The sequence below is a fragment of the Lygodium microphyllum genome, chromosome 6, assembly GCF_053477565.2.
Source record: "Lygodium microphyllum isolate KBCC chromosome 6, Lygodium_microphyllum_v1.1.10, whole genome shotgun sequence".
Classification (NCBI taxonomy): Eukaryota; Viridiplantae; Streptophyta; class Polypodiopsida; order Schizaeales; family Lygodiaceae; genus Lygodium; species Lygodium microphyllum.
In genome coordinates, this window is record NC_141140.1 from 163,421,804 (window position 1) to 163,439,005 (window position 17,202).

Consider the following 17,202-nt stretch of genomic DNA (forward strand, 5'->3'; position numbering starts at 1 on the left):
AATCAACTTTCTGGATCCACGTGCCCCACTGTAGTGGAGACTATTCACATTCTAGGATGCAAGGTGTAAGCTCAAGGAGAAACCTGCGACTGACCGAACACACATCTGTTCGGTGTGGAAGCTGCTGATGAGGATGAGAAACTATGGGATATGCAGGTACGCTTTGCCATAGGTCTGGATGGCGAACTCCAGTCCCCCATGATGGCCCTCAACCGGTCCATAGGGGTGATAGATGCTCCAAGTGGTACAATCAATGCATCTATCAGCCATGCTGAGAGTGGTGACTTCGTACACTAGTAGAAACGGGCCGCCTGTGCCAAGGACCACTCGATCACATCCCTCGGAGCCCTCCACTGTGGAGGGGCTTGAAAGATAATGCCCAAGTGTGGGACCTCAGCACCAGCCTACCAGTTAATGTCCATCATGCAACCAGGCCATTGTTGTGCAAACAGTGCTTGTCCTTCTTCTCCCATTCACTGGGAGATGTGGTCCACCACCTGACTCTTCAGCTCCTCCTCTATCTGTGTCGTCGTCCAATCCCTCGAGTGAGAGGACTGAAAGAAGAAAGAGTAGTTTGGTCCATCCGGTGGTGCTAGTAGATGGACCTTGCCCCTCCTTGACTCGCGAACCATGAAGATCCCCAACTTTAGAGGTAGTGGGAACTCTTTGCGCTCCGCAACACTCAGGTAGGACCACGGGCCACTGCGGAAAAACTCCTGTGGCAATAGCTGTGCCTATCTTGGGAAGGTGTGACAGGCGACAGGGGCAGATGAGCTGGTGACTGTGAGGGAGGGGGAAGACTGCTGGTGCGAGGAGGATGTAGGCGTGTGTGGCTAATCACCTCTTGTGGGATGAGTGGGAGTGGGTTTGGGAGGGATCACCTGAAACGGGTGCGGATCAAGGGGGTGCTCGGCAAGCGAGATGGTGGGGGGGAAGAGGATTGAGGGATGTCGGAAGTATGTGGCGGGTGTGGGGGGGGGGGGGGGGGGGGGGGGGGGGGGTTTTGTGGACTAGGGTTAGTGAGGGGAGCCTGAGAGGTGGTGGAGGGTGGGTGTGGGGGCTGTGGAATCTCAGGTGGGATAGTCTGTGGCACGAGTAATGACTGTGGGGGACTGCGGTCCTGCCGAGTGGGACGGGCAGGGGAAGGGGAGGTTTTGCAGAGTGCTCTACCGAGGGGGCGTCGCTCGCCCTCCTGTGCCTTGCTGTCGAGGCTGCGACTGAGGCGCTGGCTGTGGCTCCCCCTACCATCTCCCTCTCTATCGTCTCTGGACCCGTGTGAAGCCGTCAACATCCATCTGTGGACCCATAGCAGGAGCCGCCTTGGCCCCAAAACGCGTACAGTTTGTTGTGTGATGTCCAAAGTCATGGCAGCGCAGGCACTGCCCTGGTTGCCCAGTCACAATGACCTGCTACCTAAAGGAATAACCTCCAGCCCCAATCTCCAAGAACTTTGGTATGCTTTTTGTGTCTTTTACGGCCACTCGTACCTTTAGGACTCTTGCAGCTGTCACTGCATCCGCGAAGAAAGCAGGGAGAACTGTGCCAAAAAGCCGTTCAAAGCCCTCCACTAACCGGCGTTATTCTACCGCCAGTCCACGAAAAAGTAGGGTGACTGGGTGTCTGAGAAAATTTTTGTGGAGCGCAAATGACTCCACTGTGAAGCCACTATACCAGGGAACCATGTAGACGATCCCCTTTGTGGAGGCATAGGGTGAGCTCTCCACCAACTCACAGGCTACGTCCGCAGAGGTGAGTCGAACCATGAAGATCCCTCGGCCCATTAGCACTGCCTCCAAGATCTGCGCTGTAGCAATGCGCAGCGTGGAGTGGAGCCAGTCCCGCAGCTAGATTCTCGATGGGGAATGTCCAATGACCTAACCAAAGATCGCTGTTGCTTTCAGCTCCAACTCTGTGGCCCGGACGGCCAAGAGCTGTTCCTCAGAGAGGATGATGCGCAAGGTGTTTGACTGGGGGGCACTCGTAGAATGCGCCGATGTCTGACTAGAGGTTTCCATTGCGCGTCCCAACTGAGGACCTACCACTCACGCTACTGCGCTGTCAGAGGAGGAGAGAGGGGGGATATGTTGCTGCAAAGGAAGGGAGCAACTGGAGGGGAGGAGGACCAATGGCGAGGAAAGTACAATACTTAAACCTTAGGGTTATAGGGGGTGTTCACATCCGAACATGGTGTCATAAGCACATACGAAATAATACCATAAGTTTAGGAAAAAAAACCTCTCCTACTGAGAGTAAAAAGTGCCCCAGTGTCCTACTGATCACCGACATTGCTATGTGAGCATAGGCGTAAGTGAGGCATGAGTGAAATAGCCAACAAACCCCCTTGGAGTGAAGAGTGATCAAGAGTACAGGGATCATCCACTCCAAAGGAGATCAAATTTAAAGCATTGCGAAATGCTTCAAATTTGTCATGAGGTAGAGCTTTGGTGAAGATATCTACCACATTACTGGTGGTAGGACAATAGACAAGGCTAATATCACTTACATGCAGCCTCTCTCTAACAAAGTGATAGTGTATCTCAATGTGTTTGTGCGTTCATGAAACATTGGGTTCCGTGCTAGTGCAATGGCACTTTGACTATCAGTGAACAAAGGAGTAGGCTCCGTAACAATTACATCCAGATCAGCTAGTAAGCGTCTAATCCATACACATTCAAATGTGGTAGTGAAAGATGCCTTGTATTCAGCTTCACATGACGATGTGGCAACAGTGGACTGTGTCTTACTAAGCCAAGATATGCAAGACGAGCCAAGAAAGAAATAATTGCCACTAGTGGAGTGACGTGAATCATAATCACCAGCCCAATCAGAATCATTGTAAGCATGTAATTGCAATGGTGTCCCTTTGGCATAGAGCAATCCAAGAGATCTAGTACCCTGCAAGCAACGGAAAACACACTTAACAACTTACCAATGTGACATGCATGGCTGATGCATATATCTGCTCAGGGCTAAAACTGCAAACTATATGTCTAGCCTAGTGTTGCATAAGTAAATAAGACATCCAACTGCTAGAGTATATGTGTGTATATCAAACAAATCACTATCATCATATAATGACAGCTTAAGTCCAGGTTCCATTGGTGTACAGATTGGCTTGCAATCATGTAAGCCAAACTTTTCAAGAAATTTCTCAATGTATCTTGACTGTCATAACCCAATACTTGATACCAAGTGTGATGGTCCGGCCCTTGGATACCCGCGCAAGACCCTCTCGGGACCCCGTCTAGGCTCCAGAGGAGCGCCAAACCCTTTGCCCAACATAGCCATCCAAACACTTCAACACGACACGAGACACCCCAACGCAACACGAAACACGACACGGAACGCGAAACGGATCATAACATGCTCACGAGTTTTCACAAGGGCCCATCTTGAGGGCCACACATCATATTCATAGCCAAAAGGTATATACAAGGTAGCTGGAGGCACAACAAGGGACTTTGTTACGGGTGGTGGGTGGAGCTATCAACGCGCTACGACATGACACCAACCACGTGGGTGAGGGAGCTACAAAGCATCATGTATGAACTGAATGCCCAAGTAATAATGCAAAGACCCCAAGTCTAACAAGTGAGAAGTTAGCTGCAAATTTTGTTTAAATGCTGAAATCTGATCCGCATGTGTCTCTGTAAGCAAGAGATCATTAACATAACGACAAATGATCAACATGGATCCCCTCTCTTTACACACGTTAAGGGTAGACTCAGATGAGCTGTTTATGAACCCTTGGCTAAGCAAGAAAGCATCTATCTTTGCAAACCAAGCTCTAGGAGCTTGTTTCAAACCATATAAAGCTTTTTTCAGCTTGCAAACCAAGTGTTCCAAGCCCTCAATTGCAAAACCAATGGGCTGCTGTACATACACTTCCTCATGAAGTTCCCCATGTAAAAATGCAGTTTTAGTATCCAACTGATGCACAGTCCATCCATAATGAGTAGCCAAATCAACCATAGAGCTGATGGTCGTCATGCGGGAAGTAGGAGCAAATGTCTCCTCATAGTAAATGCCTCTCTTTTGTACATAGCCTTTAGCTACAAGCCTTGCCTTATATTTGTCAATGGATCCATCTGCATTCCGTTTCAGCTTGTAGACCCATTTTGTTCCAATGGCTTTCTTCCCAAATGGCAAAGACACCAAATCCCATGTTTAATTCATAGTGATAGAATCCAATTCAACTTGCATTGCTGCCATCCAATGCACACTCTGTTGTGCATTCTCAAAACATTCACACTCCTCATCATCAATCGTGCTTGCTGCCATAACAAACTCCATGGTATATGCAGTATCATGCATACAAGCTTGCTTTCTAGTACGACCAGCCATGGGTGCATCTAGATGACTATCTTTCATAGTCTATAAATACCATCTAGGCATTTGTCTTACCTCCTGACTGTGCATAAGCTCTTGCTGAATTTCAGTTTTAGCACATTGCTGAATATTCAGATAAGCCAATGGCTGATTTTCTGCATTTTCCAAAGGAGCAGCCAGCTGAACATTGAGTTCACTTGCTGAAACTCCAGCTGAATTACCAAATGTAATGGGCAGCAACCCTTCAAATATATCACAGAAAGCCTGATATGTGTCTAAACCCGCCAAGGACAATTCTGATTTTTCATCAAATAGTACATCCCTATTGACAAACACCTTTTTAACACAGGATCATAGAGTCTGTAGCCTTTGCTCTCACTGCTATATCCCACAAAAATGCAATTAACAGCCTTGTTATCCAACTTTTTTCTGAGTACCTTTGGAATGTGTCCATATGCAAGGCACCCAAAGGTACAAAAGTGTCCAACAGAAGGTTTCCAGCTTTTCCAAGCCTTAAGAGGTGTAATTTTCTTCAAAGCTTTGGTGGGGCATTTGTTCAAAACATGGCAAGCACACATGATTGCTTCCATCCAAAAACTGTGAGACAAGCTCTTTGCCTTTAGCATACATTTGGCCATCTCCATGAGTGACCGATTTTTCCTGTTTGCAACCCCATTCTGCTGTGGAGTATAAGCAGTATTGTATTGATGGACATATATTCCCCCCCTCGATCTGACAGAGAGTCTTAATTTTACAACCAGACTGGTTTTCAACAAGTCCAATAAAAGCCAATAATGCATCATACACTTCTGGCTTTTTGACCAAAGAGTAAACCCAACAAAAGCGAGTAAAGTCATCAATAAAAGTCACAAAATAGTAACATCCTCCCAATGACTTTACCTGCATAGGTCCACATACATCTGAATGCACTAACAACAACCTCTAACTACAATTGCATATTGCTCTAAAAGCAACATCACAGGGAAATGAAGAACGATGCATTTTCCACAAAATACCTCCTTCGCACAAGTGCTCAAGAGGTTTCTCCAGTAGAGGTAATCCATCTAGCATCTGCGTACGCTGCAAGAGCATCAAGCTGCCAAAGTTCACATGCCCCATCCTAGCATGCCATAACTCTGCCTATATCATAGCTGGAGTAAGAGTGAATATCAAATACGCTGACTGATCAACTGAAAGAGCATCCAACTCGTATAACCCATGACATAAAGTACATGTTAAGACCAAAATCATGTGTTCTTTGTCTCCCACCATGCATCTGTCATCATCAAATGTGACCTGGAATCCACAACAAATAAAGCATCCTGTAGGCATAGAATAGAGCCATCAACGGCTGTGAGCACAATCTCCCCAATACCTCGAACAGGGTATGATGCATTGTTGGCACACTGTACAGATTTGCCAATTGGAGCTACACTAACAGAAGCAAATAAATCTTTGCGAGATGTAATATGCCTAGAAGCACCACTGTCAAAAAACGAAGTGTCTCCATCTTGAGTAGAGCTAAATGCTTGATCAGCCCAAGAATTGTCATAACTGCATGTGTAGAAACAATAGTCCCTATCTGCAACAAAGGACGCGGACACGGTAGCAGTAGAAGGAGCATCAGTAACAGACATTCCTAGCTTCTCTCCACTCAGTAATGTAGTGGCCTGGCTTTTTGCAATAATGGTATTTGCTCTTTTTGACTTGCGTGTCCCCTTGTTTTTTACTTGCCTGTGATGTGCCAAAAGTTCCAGAACCCTACGAAGGATTTTTCACTCGGCTGCCTTTGCCCTTTCGTCTAGCCATAAAAGCTTGCTCAGAGGCTATAGCATCCACACCACTATTTCTTCTTGTTTGCTCTTCTCTAGAAGCAAACTCGCTAGCTGAAGGAAAGTGCTTGGATGTGCGGCAATCCTCATGGTGAGGTTTAAGGCCGTATGAAAAGCCAAGTACGAAGGAGGTGATGAGTTTAAGGTGGTAGATATCATCTCTGGATCCGAATAGTACTCATCAACATTCATGAGTTGCTCTCACAAGTCCTGAATTTTGTTCAAGTGATCCTGAATAAAATCACCTTCATCAATTTTCAATGTCTCTAGCTCTTTCTTTAAGAAAGAGATGCAAGTCTCATTCTTGTCTGCAAACATCTGCTCCAAAGTTAGGCAACGTTCTCATGAAGAAGCTACTGAACGAATGTGGGGGATGATTGACCGCTAAACTACCAATGCAATCAGCGACAAAGCCTATCCATACCGTGTATCCCGTGCTTTTTGAGCTGTTGATCTTTATGGAAGTGGCTGAAGTGGAGTAGGCTGAGGTACCCGTTGTGCACGTCCTTCTGGAGGAGGAGTAGCTGGAGCCACAACTCCAGGTCGAGCTTCTTTTCCACTAACAAAATCTTGAAGATTTTTGGCCACAAGTACATTCTTCATCATGAAGGACCAAAGTGAATAGTTATTTCCATCCAATTTATCCTCCTTGGATACATAGGTGAAGACATCTCCTTCATTTGCCATGATTATCAATTACCAAAAAAATCCAAAAGAGCTATGTCGAAGTGGGACCAAATTGGAAATCTGAAAATTTCCGAAAATTGCAAGAAATAACTTTCTGCAATTATTGTACAAAGGTGCACTTTGTCAAAATTGTCTGTAATGCACGCAATCCAACGTGCAATCAATGTTCAGCAATACTTTACCAACAAAATCCCGAAATTTCTTGCCTCAAATTTGTTCAAAACAGTCTTTTTGTGACTGCAATTGCAGTGCGTGTGCCAATGTCTTAAGTAAACATGAAAGTCCAAAAAATTTTATGAATGTACCAAAAAATTTTGCATCCAATGTGTCCCAAACACCTTTCTGTATGCTGTGCTTGCTGGGTAGGAACCTCTACTTCTAGAAATCTATGCTGGAATTAAAAAATTAAAAAAAATTTACCACAATCACGGGTTGACTGGCGCAAATATGTAAGGCATGTGTCAGGCGGGTACAGTCACAAGTACAGGCGTCGCTTTAGACGGGTGCTTCAATCGGACTAAGCTGGTGTCGGTTGACGGGCGTAGCGACTAGCGACTGTTTACGAGCGCTACGACTGGCGTGTGGCACAAAGGACGTGTTTGACGGGACGTCTGGCGAGGCACGAGAGGTGACGAACTGCACAACAACACTAGCGGGGTGTGCAGCAGCTGGCGGGCCATGTTGAACAAGAGTTTCCGATAATGACTATCAGCAGGTCTTTTAAGTTTAGCTTGTGACTTTTCTTAGGCATACTTGGCCTTTTTATATGCTTCTTCCCAATCTTTTACATAATGATCTGCTTCAAAAATGTTATCTTTTGTCTGCAAAATGGGAGGCAATTTCTTTCCACCTTTCACAATCTCAGAAGGTGCTTTGCCAATAGATGAATGCACTGTATTATTGTATGCATACTCAACCAAGGCAAGTAGTGTTTCCAAGAAGTCTTATGGTTTGAAACATAACACTTCAGTAGATCTAAAACAATCAAATTTGCTTCTTCAAATTGTCCATCAGTTTGTGGATGAAAAGAAGATGAAAATTTCAGTGTAATGCCTGTGTTTTCAAACAATGCTTTCCAAAACAAGCTAGTCGTTCTTAGGCCTCTATCACTGACAATTGACAGTGGCATTCCATTGTACTTGAAGATATTATGCATAAATATCTTTACCATGTGTTCTAACTTAACTTTTTCCTTATAGGAATGAAATGTCCAGATTCCATCATTCCTTGAAGAAGTTCTTGGAAGATAAAAAATGAAATCCATGGCAATACTTTCCCATGGCCTTTTTGGAATAGGCAATGGTTGCAATAACCCTAGTGCCTTCAGTCTATCAACTTTGACCTTTTGGCATATAAGGCAAGATCTGACATATGCATCAACATTAGATCTCAAGGCTGGCCAATAGAAGAAAGTCTCTACTGCTTTGATTGTAGCATCAATACCACGATGTTCTACATACGGTGGAGCATGACTTTCTAATAAAACTTTTGGTCTTAGCTGTTTTGTAACGCATAGTCTTCCATGCATCATGATAAAGCCTTCTTTGAACACATAATGATCATGATGTTGGGCATTGATCAACTATTCATAGATTTCAGAGAGATCTTCATCATCAGCATACTACTCTTTCATATCATCCAATTCATTGTGATAAGAACTTGAAATAGTTGACACTTGTGGTTTGCGAGATAAAGCATCTGCAACTTCATTATTTTCCCCTTCCACATGCACTATATGAAAATGAAGCATAGATAGGAAATTTGCCCAATGCATGTGTTTCTTTGACAATTTAGCCTGTGTGAGAAAGTATCTAAGTGTTTGATGATCCGTTTGCACTACACAGTTAGCACCGAGCAAATAGTGCTTCCAACTAGAGAGTGCATGGATCACAGCCAATAATCTTTCTCATAAATTTGGTAAGTCATTTTAATGACAGAAAGTACTCTACTCTCGTATGCCACAACTTGAGCATTCTGCATTAATATAGCACCAGTGCTATTTCCACATGCATCACACTGCACTACGAATGGCTTAGACAAATCTGGCAAAATAAGTACTAGATCTATAGTCATTTTCCCCTTTAAACATCTAAATGTTGATTTCTCTTTGTCAGTCCATTGCCATTTGACATCCTTCTTTTCAAGCACATGTAAAGGAGAAGCAATCTCTGCAAAGTGTCTTACAAATCTTCTGTAGTAAGAGCATGAGCCAAGGAAACTCCAAACATCATGAACGGTTTTCGAGTCTGGCTTATAGACAATCGCTTCTATCTTTGCGGGATCCATCTCACACCATCTTTAGAAACTATGTGTCCAAGGAAGTGAATCTCTTCCAAAAAAATTTCACTTTTCTTACCATTAATGAGCAATCCGTTATGCTTAAGCTCATTATAGATTGTAACTAAGTGTTTTCTATGCTCCTCTTCATTCTTTGAGAAGATAATCATATCATCAAAGAATGTGCCAAAGAAACATCGATAAGGGCGGAAAATTCTATCCATCATCTTGTTAAACATGGCAGGAGCATTGGTCAACCCAAACGGCATGACTAAAAATTCATAGAGACCAAATGCCATTCTAAAAGCTGTCTTATGGATATCCTCTGGTCTCATTCTGATCTGATGGTATCCACTTTTCAAATCTATCCTGCTAAGCATTCTTGCTCCCTGTAATCGATCAAGAATGTCATCTATCCTCGGAATCGGAAACCTATTCTTGCTCATGTTCTTATTCAAGGCCATCCTTTTTCTGAACGAGCAACACAGGTGAGCAAAACGGAGAACTACTACGCTGAATTAGTCTCTTCTCTAAAAGCTCATTAACCTGTATCATAATCTCTTTCTGCTGCGCTGCACTGACCCTATATGGTGGCCTATTGGGCAAGACTAGTTCCTCGAATAAGATCTATGATATGATATTCCTGCCTCTCAGAGGGTAACCCTCCTGGTAATGAATTTGAGAAACAGTCACTGAATTTATCCAAGAAAGCCCTTCTACTTTCATCTAGTACAGACACATTACCGTCAACTTCATTAACTTGCTTTGCAAAAACCAAGTACACAGAAATATGATTTTTCATTACAGAAATAATTGCATAAGCAGAAACAATTGGGACAGACTCTCCTTTAAGCTTCACATCTAACACATGAATCTTGCCCCTATGTACAAGAGTAATCGTTCTATTGTGAGTATCCAAGATAGCATCCTTCATGTGGCACCATGGAATACCCAACAGAACATCACATCCCTCTAAAGCCATAATATGGAACTCCTCTGTGTCCGCATAGCTCTAAATGTGTATACGGAGTTTGCCAAGAATGGGGGTGACAGGTTCAGTATATCCTGGGCATGCCAAGTCAACCTGTCCAACTGGTCCCGTTTCCTCGAGACATATACCTAGCTTAGGGCCAATGCCAGTGAGAGAAAGTTTGCACCAGCTCTAGGATCAAAGAAAATAAGTACTGTGGAATCTTTGATCTTTCCCCAAGCTCTGCACAATTCTGTAGCATCATCAACTGATTGATCTCCCACCATATCAAGTACTAAGCCAATGCTGAGCTTCTTTTTACTGGGCGCATCTTTATTCTCCGCATCTTTAGAAGATTGCTGTGGACACTTAGAAGTAATATGGCCTTTTTGTTCACATATTAAGCATTTCCCAGCCATCATTAAAGCCTATCTTTCTTCAAATGATTTGCCAAAAAGTGGCCTCTTCTGTCCTTTACCCTATTTAAAAGAAGTTTGAGGTTGCTGCTGAAATATTTTCTTCCAAAAAGACTTCTTTGTAAAGCTAGTCTTTTCTGGAAATTGCTTCTTCTTCTTGCCACGATCCTGCTTAAACTGAGAATCCTTCTTTTCAGTGCCTTTAAAGCTATCAGCTTTTCCTTTCAACAATGCATTTGCCACACCAGCATTTTCAATTAACTGTACGATATTTGTAACCCTAGTCTTGGTACAATAATCAGTCATGGCTTCAGGTAAACCGCAACAGTACTTTTCAATTTGTTCTGACAGAGCCACTATCCTATAAGAACTCATGGGCAAAAGTGCTTCCTAAAATTTCTTATTGTACTCTTCTAAATCCGCACAAATTTTTGCGTCCAATTTATGCCATGCAGTCATGACATCTACTTCAAACGTGTTAGTTAACCATGAGGCTGCAAACAACTGTTTAAAATGGACCCAATTGGCAGGTGCATATCCTTGCATCAACAATATGTTCCACCATTGCAAAGCATTACCTTTGAAAAAAGTTGCAACCTTCCGCACCTTAGAAGTCTCAGTAAAATTCCCTCCAGTGTAGGTTGCATCAATCTGCATTGACAGGTGGCTGTAAAAAGGGGAGTTCCTTAGGCGCATTATTAGCATTAATTTCACCTGTCTTAGCTGCCATATGCCCACTAGGCTGAAAAAAACCAGCCGCTGCATTTAATACTCTAAGCATCAAATAAGGACTCTGCAAAGTCTGATAGCCGGGCTATAAACCAATATTACCATAAAGTGGATTCACTGTCTCAATAGGCATCATTCCTGGTGGCCCTCTAGGCAAGTATCCCTGATAACCAGTGGGTAATCCATCCATTGCTTGAAAAACTGACCCACCACCAAGGTAACCAAGATAAGTAGCAAACTGAGGAGGAATAGTTTGATGTGCCACTTGTGCACAACTACCTTGACCGTTCACTCCCTGATCCTTTGCTTGTGCTTCTTGTTGCATTGGACCTGTCTCCATGTTTGGTGTCTTTTCCACATGCTCATACACTTGGTTTGCCTTTTTTAGCGCTCCATGGTATGATGCGATGCCTCAACCTGAGAATCCTCAGGTATGTGACTTCAAAAATTTTTGCATCCAAGGATTCTTTACAAGCTCCTGGAACTTCATTCTCAGATCTGCCCCTCATGCCTATTACGTTTTTTTTAATGCTCTCTCTCTCTCTCTCTCTCTCTCTCTCTCTCTCTCTCTCTCTCTCTCGGGAATTTGTGCCACATGGCATACATGTAACAAATTTCCCATTTAAACCTTCCAGTCTAAAATTCTCCATGATCGGTGCAAAATTTGACCTCGGCATAGTCCACTGAATTAATCCTCGTGCAAAAACGAAGATAATGACACGAACAGATTCTGGGGTCCAAAAATAGTGACTCCCTAAATTTTAGGGATAGTGACCTTTGCATTCCTCAAGTTGTTCTGAGCAACTTTTATCATTGCAACCACATCAAAAAGTGTAATGTGACTCAATTACAGTGACTTTTATTCCATGAGCATTCTCACATGTGTATCTTGTGTCTTAGCCAAACTCATTGTCCTCCTGCACCATCTTCATTGCTAAGCACATACTCCCAAACCACTAGCATTCTATTCTTCAATGCCCATTCAATATGGAACAAACCATTAGTCCAATTTGTTCCAATGGCTGCCTCTTCTGGCCATGCAAAGATCTCGGCTTAATCAAAGAGAACACAGGGGTTATAAAGCAACAGCAACTAAAGAAAAAATAATATTTATATAAGTAAATAAAGAAAGCAATTGCAAAAAGTATCACCACCTAGTGACAATAGGTGTATGATCCCAGGGATTAGGATGACTTGGAGGGCATCAAGCTTAGAATCGCATTTCTAGAGGAGTGGGTGAGAGGAGTTGCAAGCTTATACTCGTCAGCACATAACCATGTCCTTGTCAACAGGGCTATGAGAGAGATTCAATATCCAAAGATTAGTGAGATACGAATGCCTGCTAATCCCCCTTCATGTTTCTATTTATGGCAGAGTCCATGAACTCATTCTTGCTAGATATATTTATTGGTATTACACTTGGGTAGCCCATCCTCAAGTTCCAGAAGCTCCTTAATGAGGAGTGTGCACATGACAGAATAGTTTATATACATGGGGATGAGGCAACTTTAGAGCCTTTGTAGCAGCCAGAGAGACATTCAACAAAGCATCAAGTGCTTTAATTAGTTGGCAATAGTTGTAGGTTTCTCAATATGTGACACTAGGTAGCTAGATCAACGACCCGTGGGGTTTTCACCTAGGTTTGGTGTGAGACTACAATGAGATACCTTGGATGCCTTGTGGGCACTAACAAAGCACAATTTAGCACCTCTTCTCTTAATCATCAAATAGAAGCTCCTTCATTGGAGCTCCACGAGGCTTTCATTACCAAGAAGAGTGGTGGTACCAACCAAGTTCTCCTCATGACCATATTGTACATCAGTTTCTATCGGGCATTCTTGAGGTCATGCATTGCCCATGTGAACATAGTTGCCAAGGGTTTTTGAAATCAAAGGTATGAAACAGGTTTCATAGGATTTTTGTAAAATGTTAGAAACGGGTTTCATTCAAGATGAAAAAAAGGATGAAAGTGTTATATACATATACTATATGGCGCATGTGACATTATTCGTTATTCTATAGAATGCAAATGAATATTCAATATAGCATCAATATTTGCATCATGGTCCACTATCCATACCCAACATCAACTTTAGTTGTAAAACTAGTCATTAATATATACAATCATCAGGGATAACAACTCAAAACAAAACTCTGACAATTAATGCCAATACCCATGTCAACATGTTAAATAAAATCATGATAAACGATGATTACAAAAGTCCCAAGATTTTTAGGGTATGGCCTTTGTAAAAGTTTAAAATAGCAGTTTGATACGATTATGAAATGCCTAGGTATGAAATGAGTTCCCTAACCTTATGAAATGGGTTTCTTTACAACTATGCATGTGAAGTGCCTCAATAGGCACTTTATTTGGTCAAGAAGGGATGGGAGCTCAGCTAGGGCAAAGGTGACATGGGATGCTATTATTGAGCATAGATCCATAGGAGGCCTGGGGATCAACGATCCATTTTGCAAGAGTACTAGCTCATTGGTTAGGCTCATTGTAAGGGGCCTCCTTCAAAGCACAAAGCTGTGCAAGAAACTCTTGCTTTGAAGGCTTCAGCCTGCTACACCTACATATGTATTATGGAGAACCATGGCAGCCTAGTTTTAATTGGATCTTTTAACTTATCAGGACCAGAGGCTTATGCAGCAGTTTTGAGGTTAGATTTGCAGGTGCCGCTGTCAGAGACAAGAGATCTGTATATTCAGGCCTAAATCAGCTACCACCAATCACAGTTGAAGAGAAAAGGAGGCAGTGCTTGTCTTCAGTCACTATCTGCAATCAGAATCGTTCACTCTCTTGGACAGATGACTTATCTATCCTGGGGTAGGCTCTCTATGCAGGTTGCTTTTTCAGTGGGAGATTAATTTGCATTTGAGGAGTTACGCCAAAAGATCTGAAGGCAAAAACTACATGGCTTCACAGGTGCCATAGTTATGATCTCTGCCATAGTTATGATAGAGATCCTGTCAGAGGAAGGGATGAGTGGAGGCCTGATACAGCCACTTCTCAAACTTGGATTGGCCTCTTTTCCAAAGGGAACTTCCTTCCAAGGGTCATTGAGACTAGCAGAGACAGGAGTTGAACTCTTGCATGGAGGAGGATGGTCACATTTAGAGAAAGACTTGGATCAGGCAGAGTTCACAGGATGCTCTAAACAGAGGATCGAGTAGTTGCGCACTGCGAAAGGAAGTGGTGCATCAACCCAAGCCCAACCACTCATGTCAATGAGCTCTTTAAAGTGGAGACATAGTCCATACTTTCCAAATTATGTGAAATCTAAACAGTATATCACCTTTGCTTTGCTTAAAGCAGCATCCATGAAGTTATCCTCCATTGTACGAGCAGCATGCAATCTTGATAGAACCTGGGAACAAGAAAGCTGATAAATTAACAAACCAGACATAATGTACATTTGGCACACTAATACATGGATGTTATTATTTTTTGGTAGAGCACCCATGAAATGACGGTGTGCAGTAACACTGGACACAACAATGTGACCTTTAAAGATTGGAACGAAACTAGCAATCCTGAAGTTTTGTGGCACGAAACTTTCTATACATGAAAACTCCAAAATAAATGTTAATTTCTTTTGACCAACAAAGGTCCCTGCTATAATTGAGCTAATAGCCATGAAATTAGAAGTATAGCTTGAAGTGAACACCTCCAACACAGTTTCACGAACACGAAGGATTTCTGGCCTTGGTAGTTCAGGTTCGTGAGCCCTGCTTGAAAGGGCATTCCAAACAGACTGCAAGAGAACAAAACATGAGACATCAGGGTTCGGTAAGGTAACACAACTCAAGCTGAAATAGCGACCCTTATATGCAGGACCATTGTCATGAAAACACTAAGCACTTAAACAAATACCAAACTTGTATTTGTTGATAAAACTCAATCTTTCTCATACTTTTCACTGTAACCAAAGAATCTAAAGCTACTAAAAACTCCTCCTTAAATGAACTTCATAGTAAAGCAAATCAAAATTGATAATCCAGAGTAACGGGGAAAAATAACAGAAACCAAGTCCAAGAGATGATGGATGGACAAGCCCTTTGTCTTGAGCTCTTGGGATCTAATCAGTACAGGTCTTACCGCAGCTTTGTTGAAGATTATGGTATTAGGAGACTACGAAAGAGCCTATCCAAGGAATTCATTCATCTCATTCCCCAGGGTAGCAGGGACAAATTGGAGAAGGGGCAGATCAAAGAGGCCTAGAGCTGCAGAGAGAGGTGGAGGGATGGTGGCCAGTGGTCAGAGACCTCAGAGCAGCAACCCATGCAGTGCCACCTTAGCCTCATATGGCCTCCACAGACGCTTCCTTGATCACCAAGCAGCCAAAAATTCCATGGCCCTAGATAGCAGTACCCCCTCGGATAGTGGTGACACAGTCAACCTTTCAGAGGCAGTGCAACCAGCAGTCCCCCAGGAGATGTAGCAGGCTGCCAATGCATCACCATCTCCTGGACTCTTTGGTCACCAAGCAGAGCCTCGGAGTTGATCCCATCATAGGTCCAGGACACCCAGCAAATGAGGATACTTGACGAGACTAGGAGAGTGAGCACAAGATGAAGGACTCAGATGCATATTTTGATGACTTTCCCCCATTACATGTTGCAGCAGAGCTAATGGAGAGGACACTCAAGAGGGTGTATGCTAGGGAGCAGCACAGAGAGGCTTAGCACACCAGTCTCAGAGGCTTAGCACACCTCAAGAGTTACTCCCATGGAATGTAGGAGGCTTCAAAGGACAACCTTTCAGACATGGCCAGACTCTCATGAGACATGATATGCGCATAGCATTCGTGGGACGATCAATTGATTTTCTCATGTTGCAAGAACACAGCCTCTCAACTAAGAGGAAATTCCGATGTTCTGAGGAGCAGTGGACCTAGACAAGACAAGCCTCTAGTATTGTGATTTGTGGTTTTACAAAGGAGGAGCTAGAGAAGGCACTTCTTGCACTACCCTCAAGCAACTGTCCAAGAGAAGATAGACTAGATAAGTCCCTCTTTTTAAGCTACTAATATCTTATTGCAGGTCTCACATCAGCTATCCTAGAGATTATGGCATCAGGGGCTTTGCTAGAGAGACTTTACAAGGGACTGATTCACCTCATTCCCAAAGGATGTGAAGACAAACTAGAGATCACAAAATGCAAGCTGATCACTTTGCTTGGAATTGCCTACAGGTCCTTGCAAAGGCGATATATCTGAGACTTATTTTATTTTGCAAGTAAAATGTGGCCAACTATATTACTCAAAAAAACAGATTACAATGGGGTGCTCATGCTAAACAGACTAGCTGGAGCTGATGCAAAGTCACAACTACATCATGTATACAAGCCTCTCAAGGTGGTCGCGGGGGGGGGGGGGGGGGGCGGGGGAGGATGGTTTTGGATATATCGGCAACTAGGGCTGCCTGCCTACATCACGATGAACAGGTCCTGGTCGCCCCAAGTGCGCATGAAATGACAACGGAGCTCCTGACGAGCCCCGGACTCGCCCTGCACCTCGTCCCATCGGCTGCGGAGGAAGTGGATGATGGAGGTCTAGAGCTTCGCTAAGGTCGCCTGTACTGAAAGTCTCTCTCCGCCAAAAGCCTCTTGACACCGCGCCTTCCACATATGCCATCGAGTAAGACTTCCTATGATCGCCCATACCTCTGAGCGGTCTCTTGTGGGCTCCAGTACTTGGCGGATGGATAGAGGCTCCAAACCGACCATTGTGCACGACCCTGCCTCGATAATGAATATAGTATTCTGCATCGCGGCCTCATACAGAAGGTGACGGCCTAGGGTGACTACGTGTGTCACGAGGACGTGGAAATTTGATGCTTTGCTTATGTTTAATTGACATTTGATTAAAGGATCAAATGTGCAATTAAAAGATGCACATGTGAGGCGCAAGCTACTTTTTTATAGTTGAAGACCCAAGGACCTTGTGAAAAAGAT

At 43.5% G+C, this 17,202-nt stretch overlaps 1 protein-coding gene across 4 annotated transcripts in view; it reads right to left on the reverse strand.

The window, feature by feature from the left end:
• LOC148035365 (uncharacterized) overlaps positions 1–17,202 on the reverse strand; it is a 244,427-nt gene that overhangs the window by 21,292 nt on the left and 205,933 nt on the right. For all 4 annotated transcript variants that reach the window (XM_087680397.1, XM_087680398.1, XM_087680400.1 and 1 more), the window contains 2 exons: positions 14,915–15,001; positions 14,543–14,614 (listed from right to left, as the gene is read on the reverse strand). In XM_087680397.1, the coding sequence (XP_087536523.1) occupies positions 14,543–14,614; positions 14,915–15,001 (159 nt within the window). The remainder of the gene's footprint in view (positions 1–14,542; positions 14,615–14,914; positions 15,002–17,202) is intronic.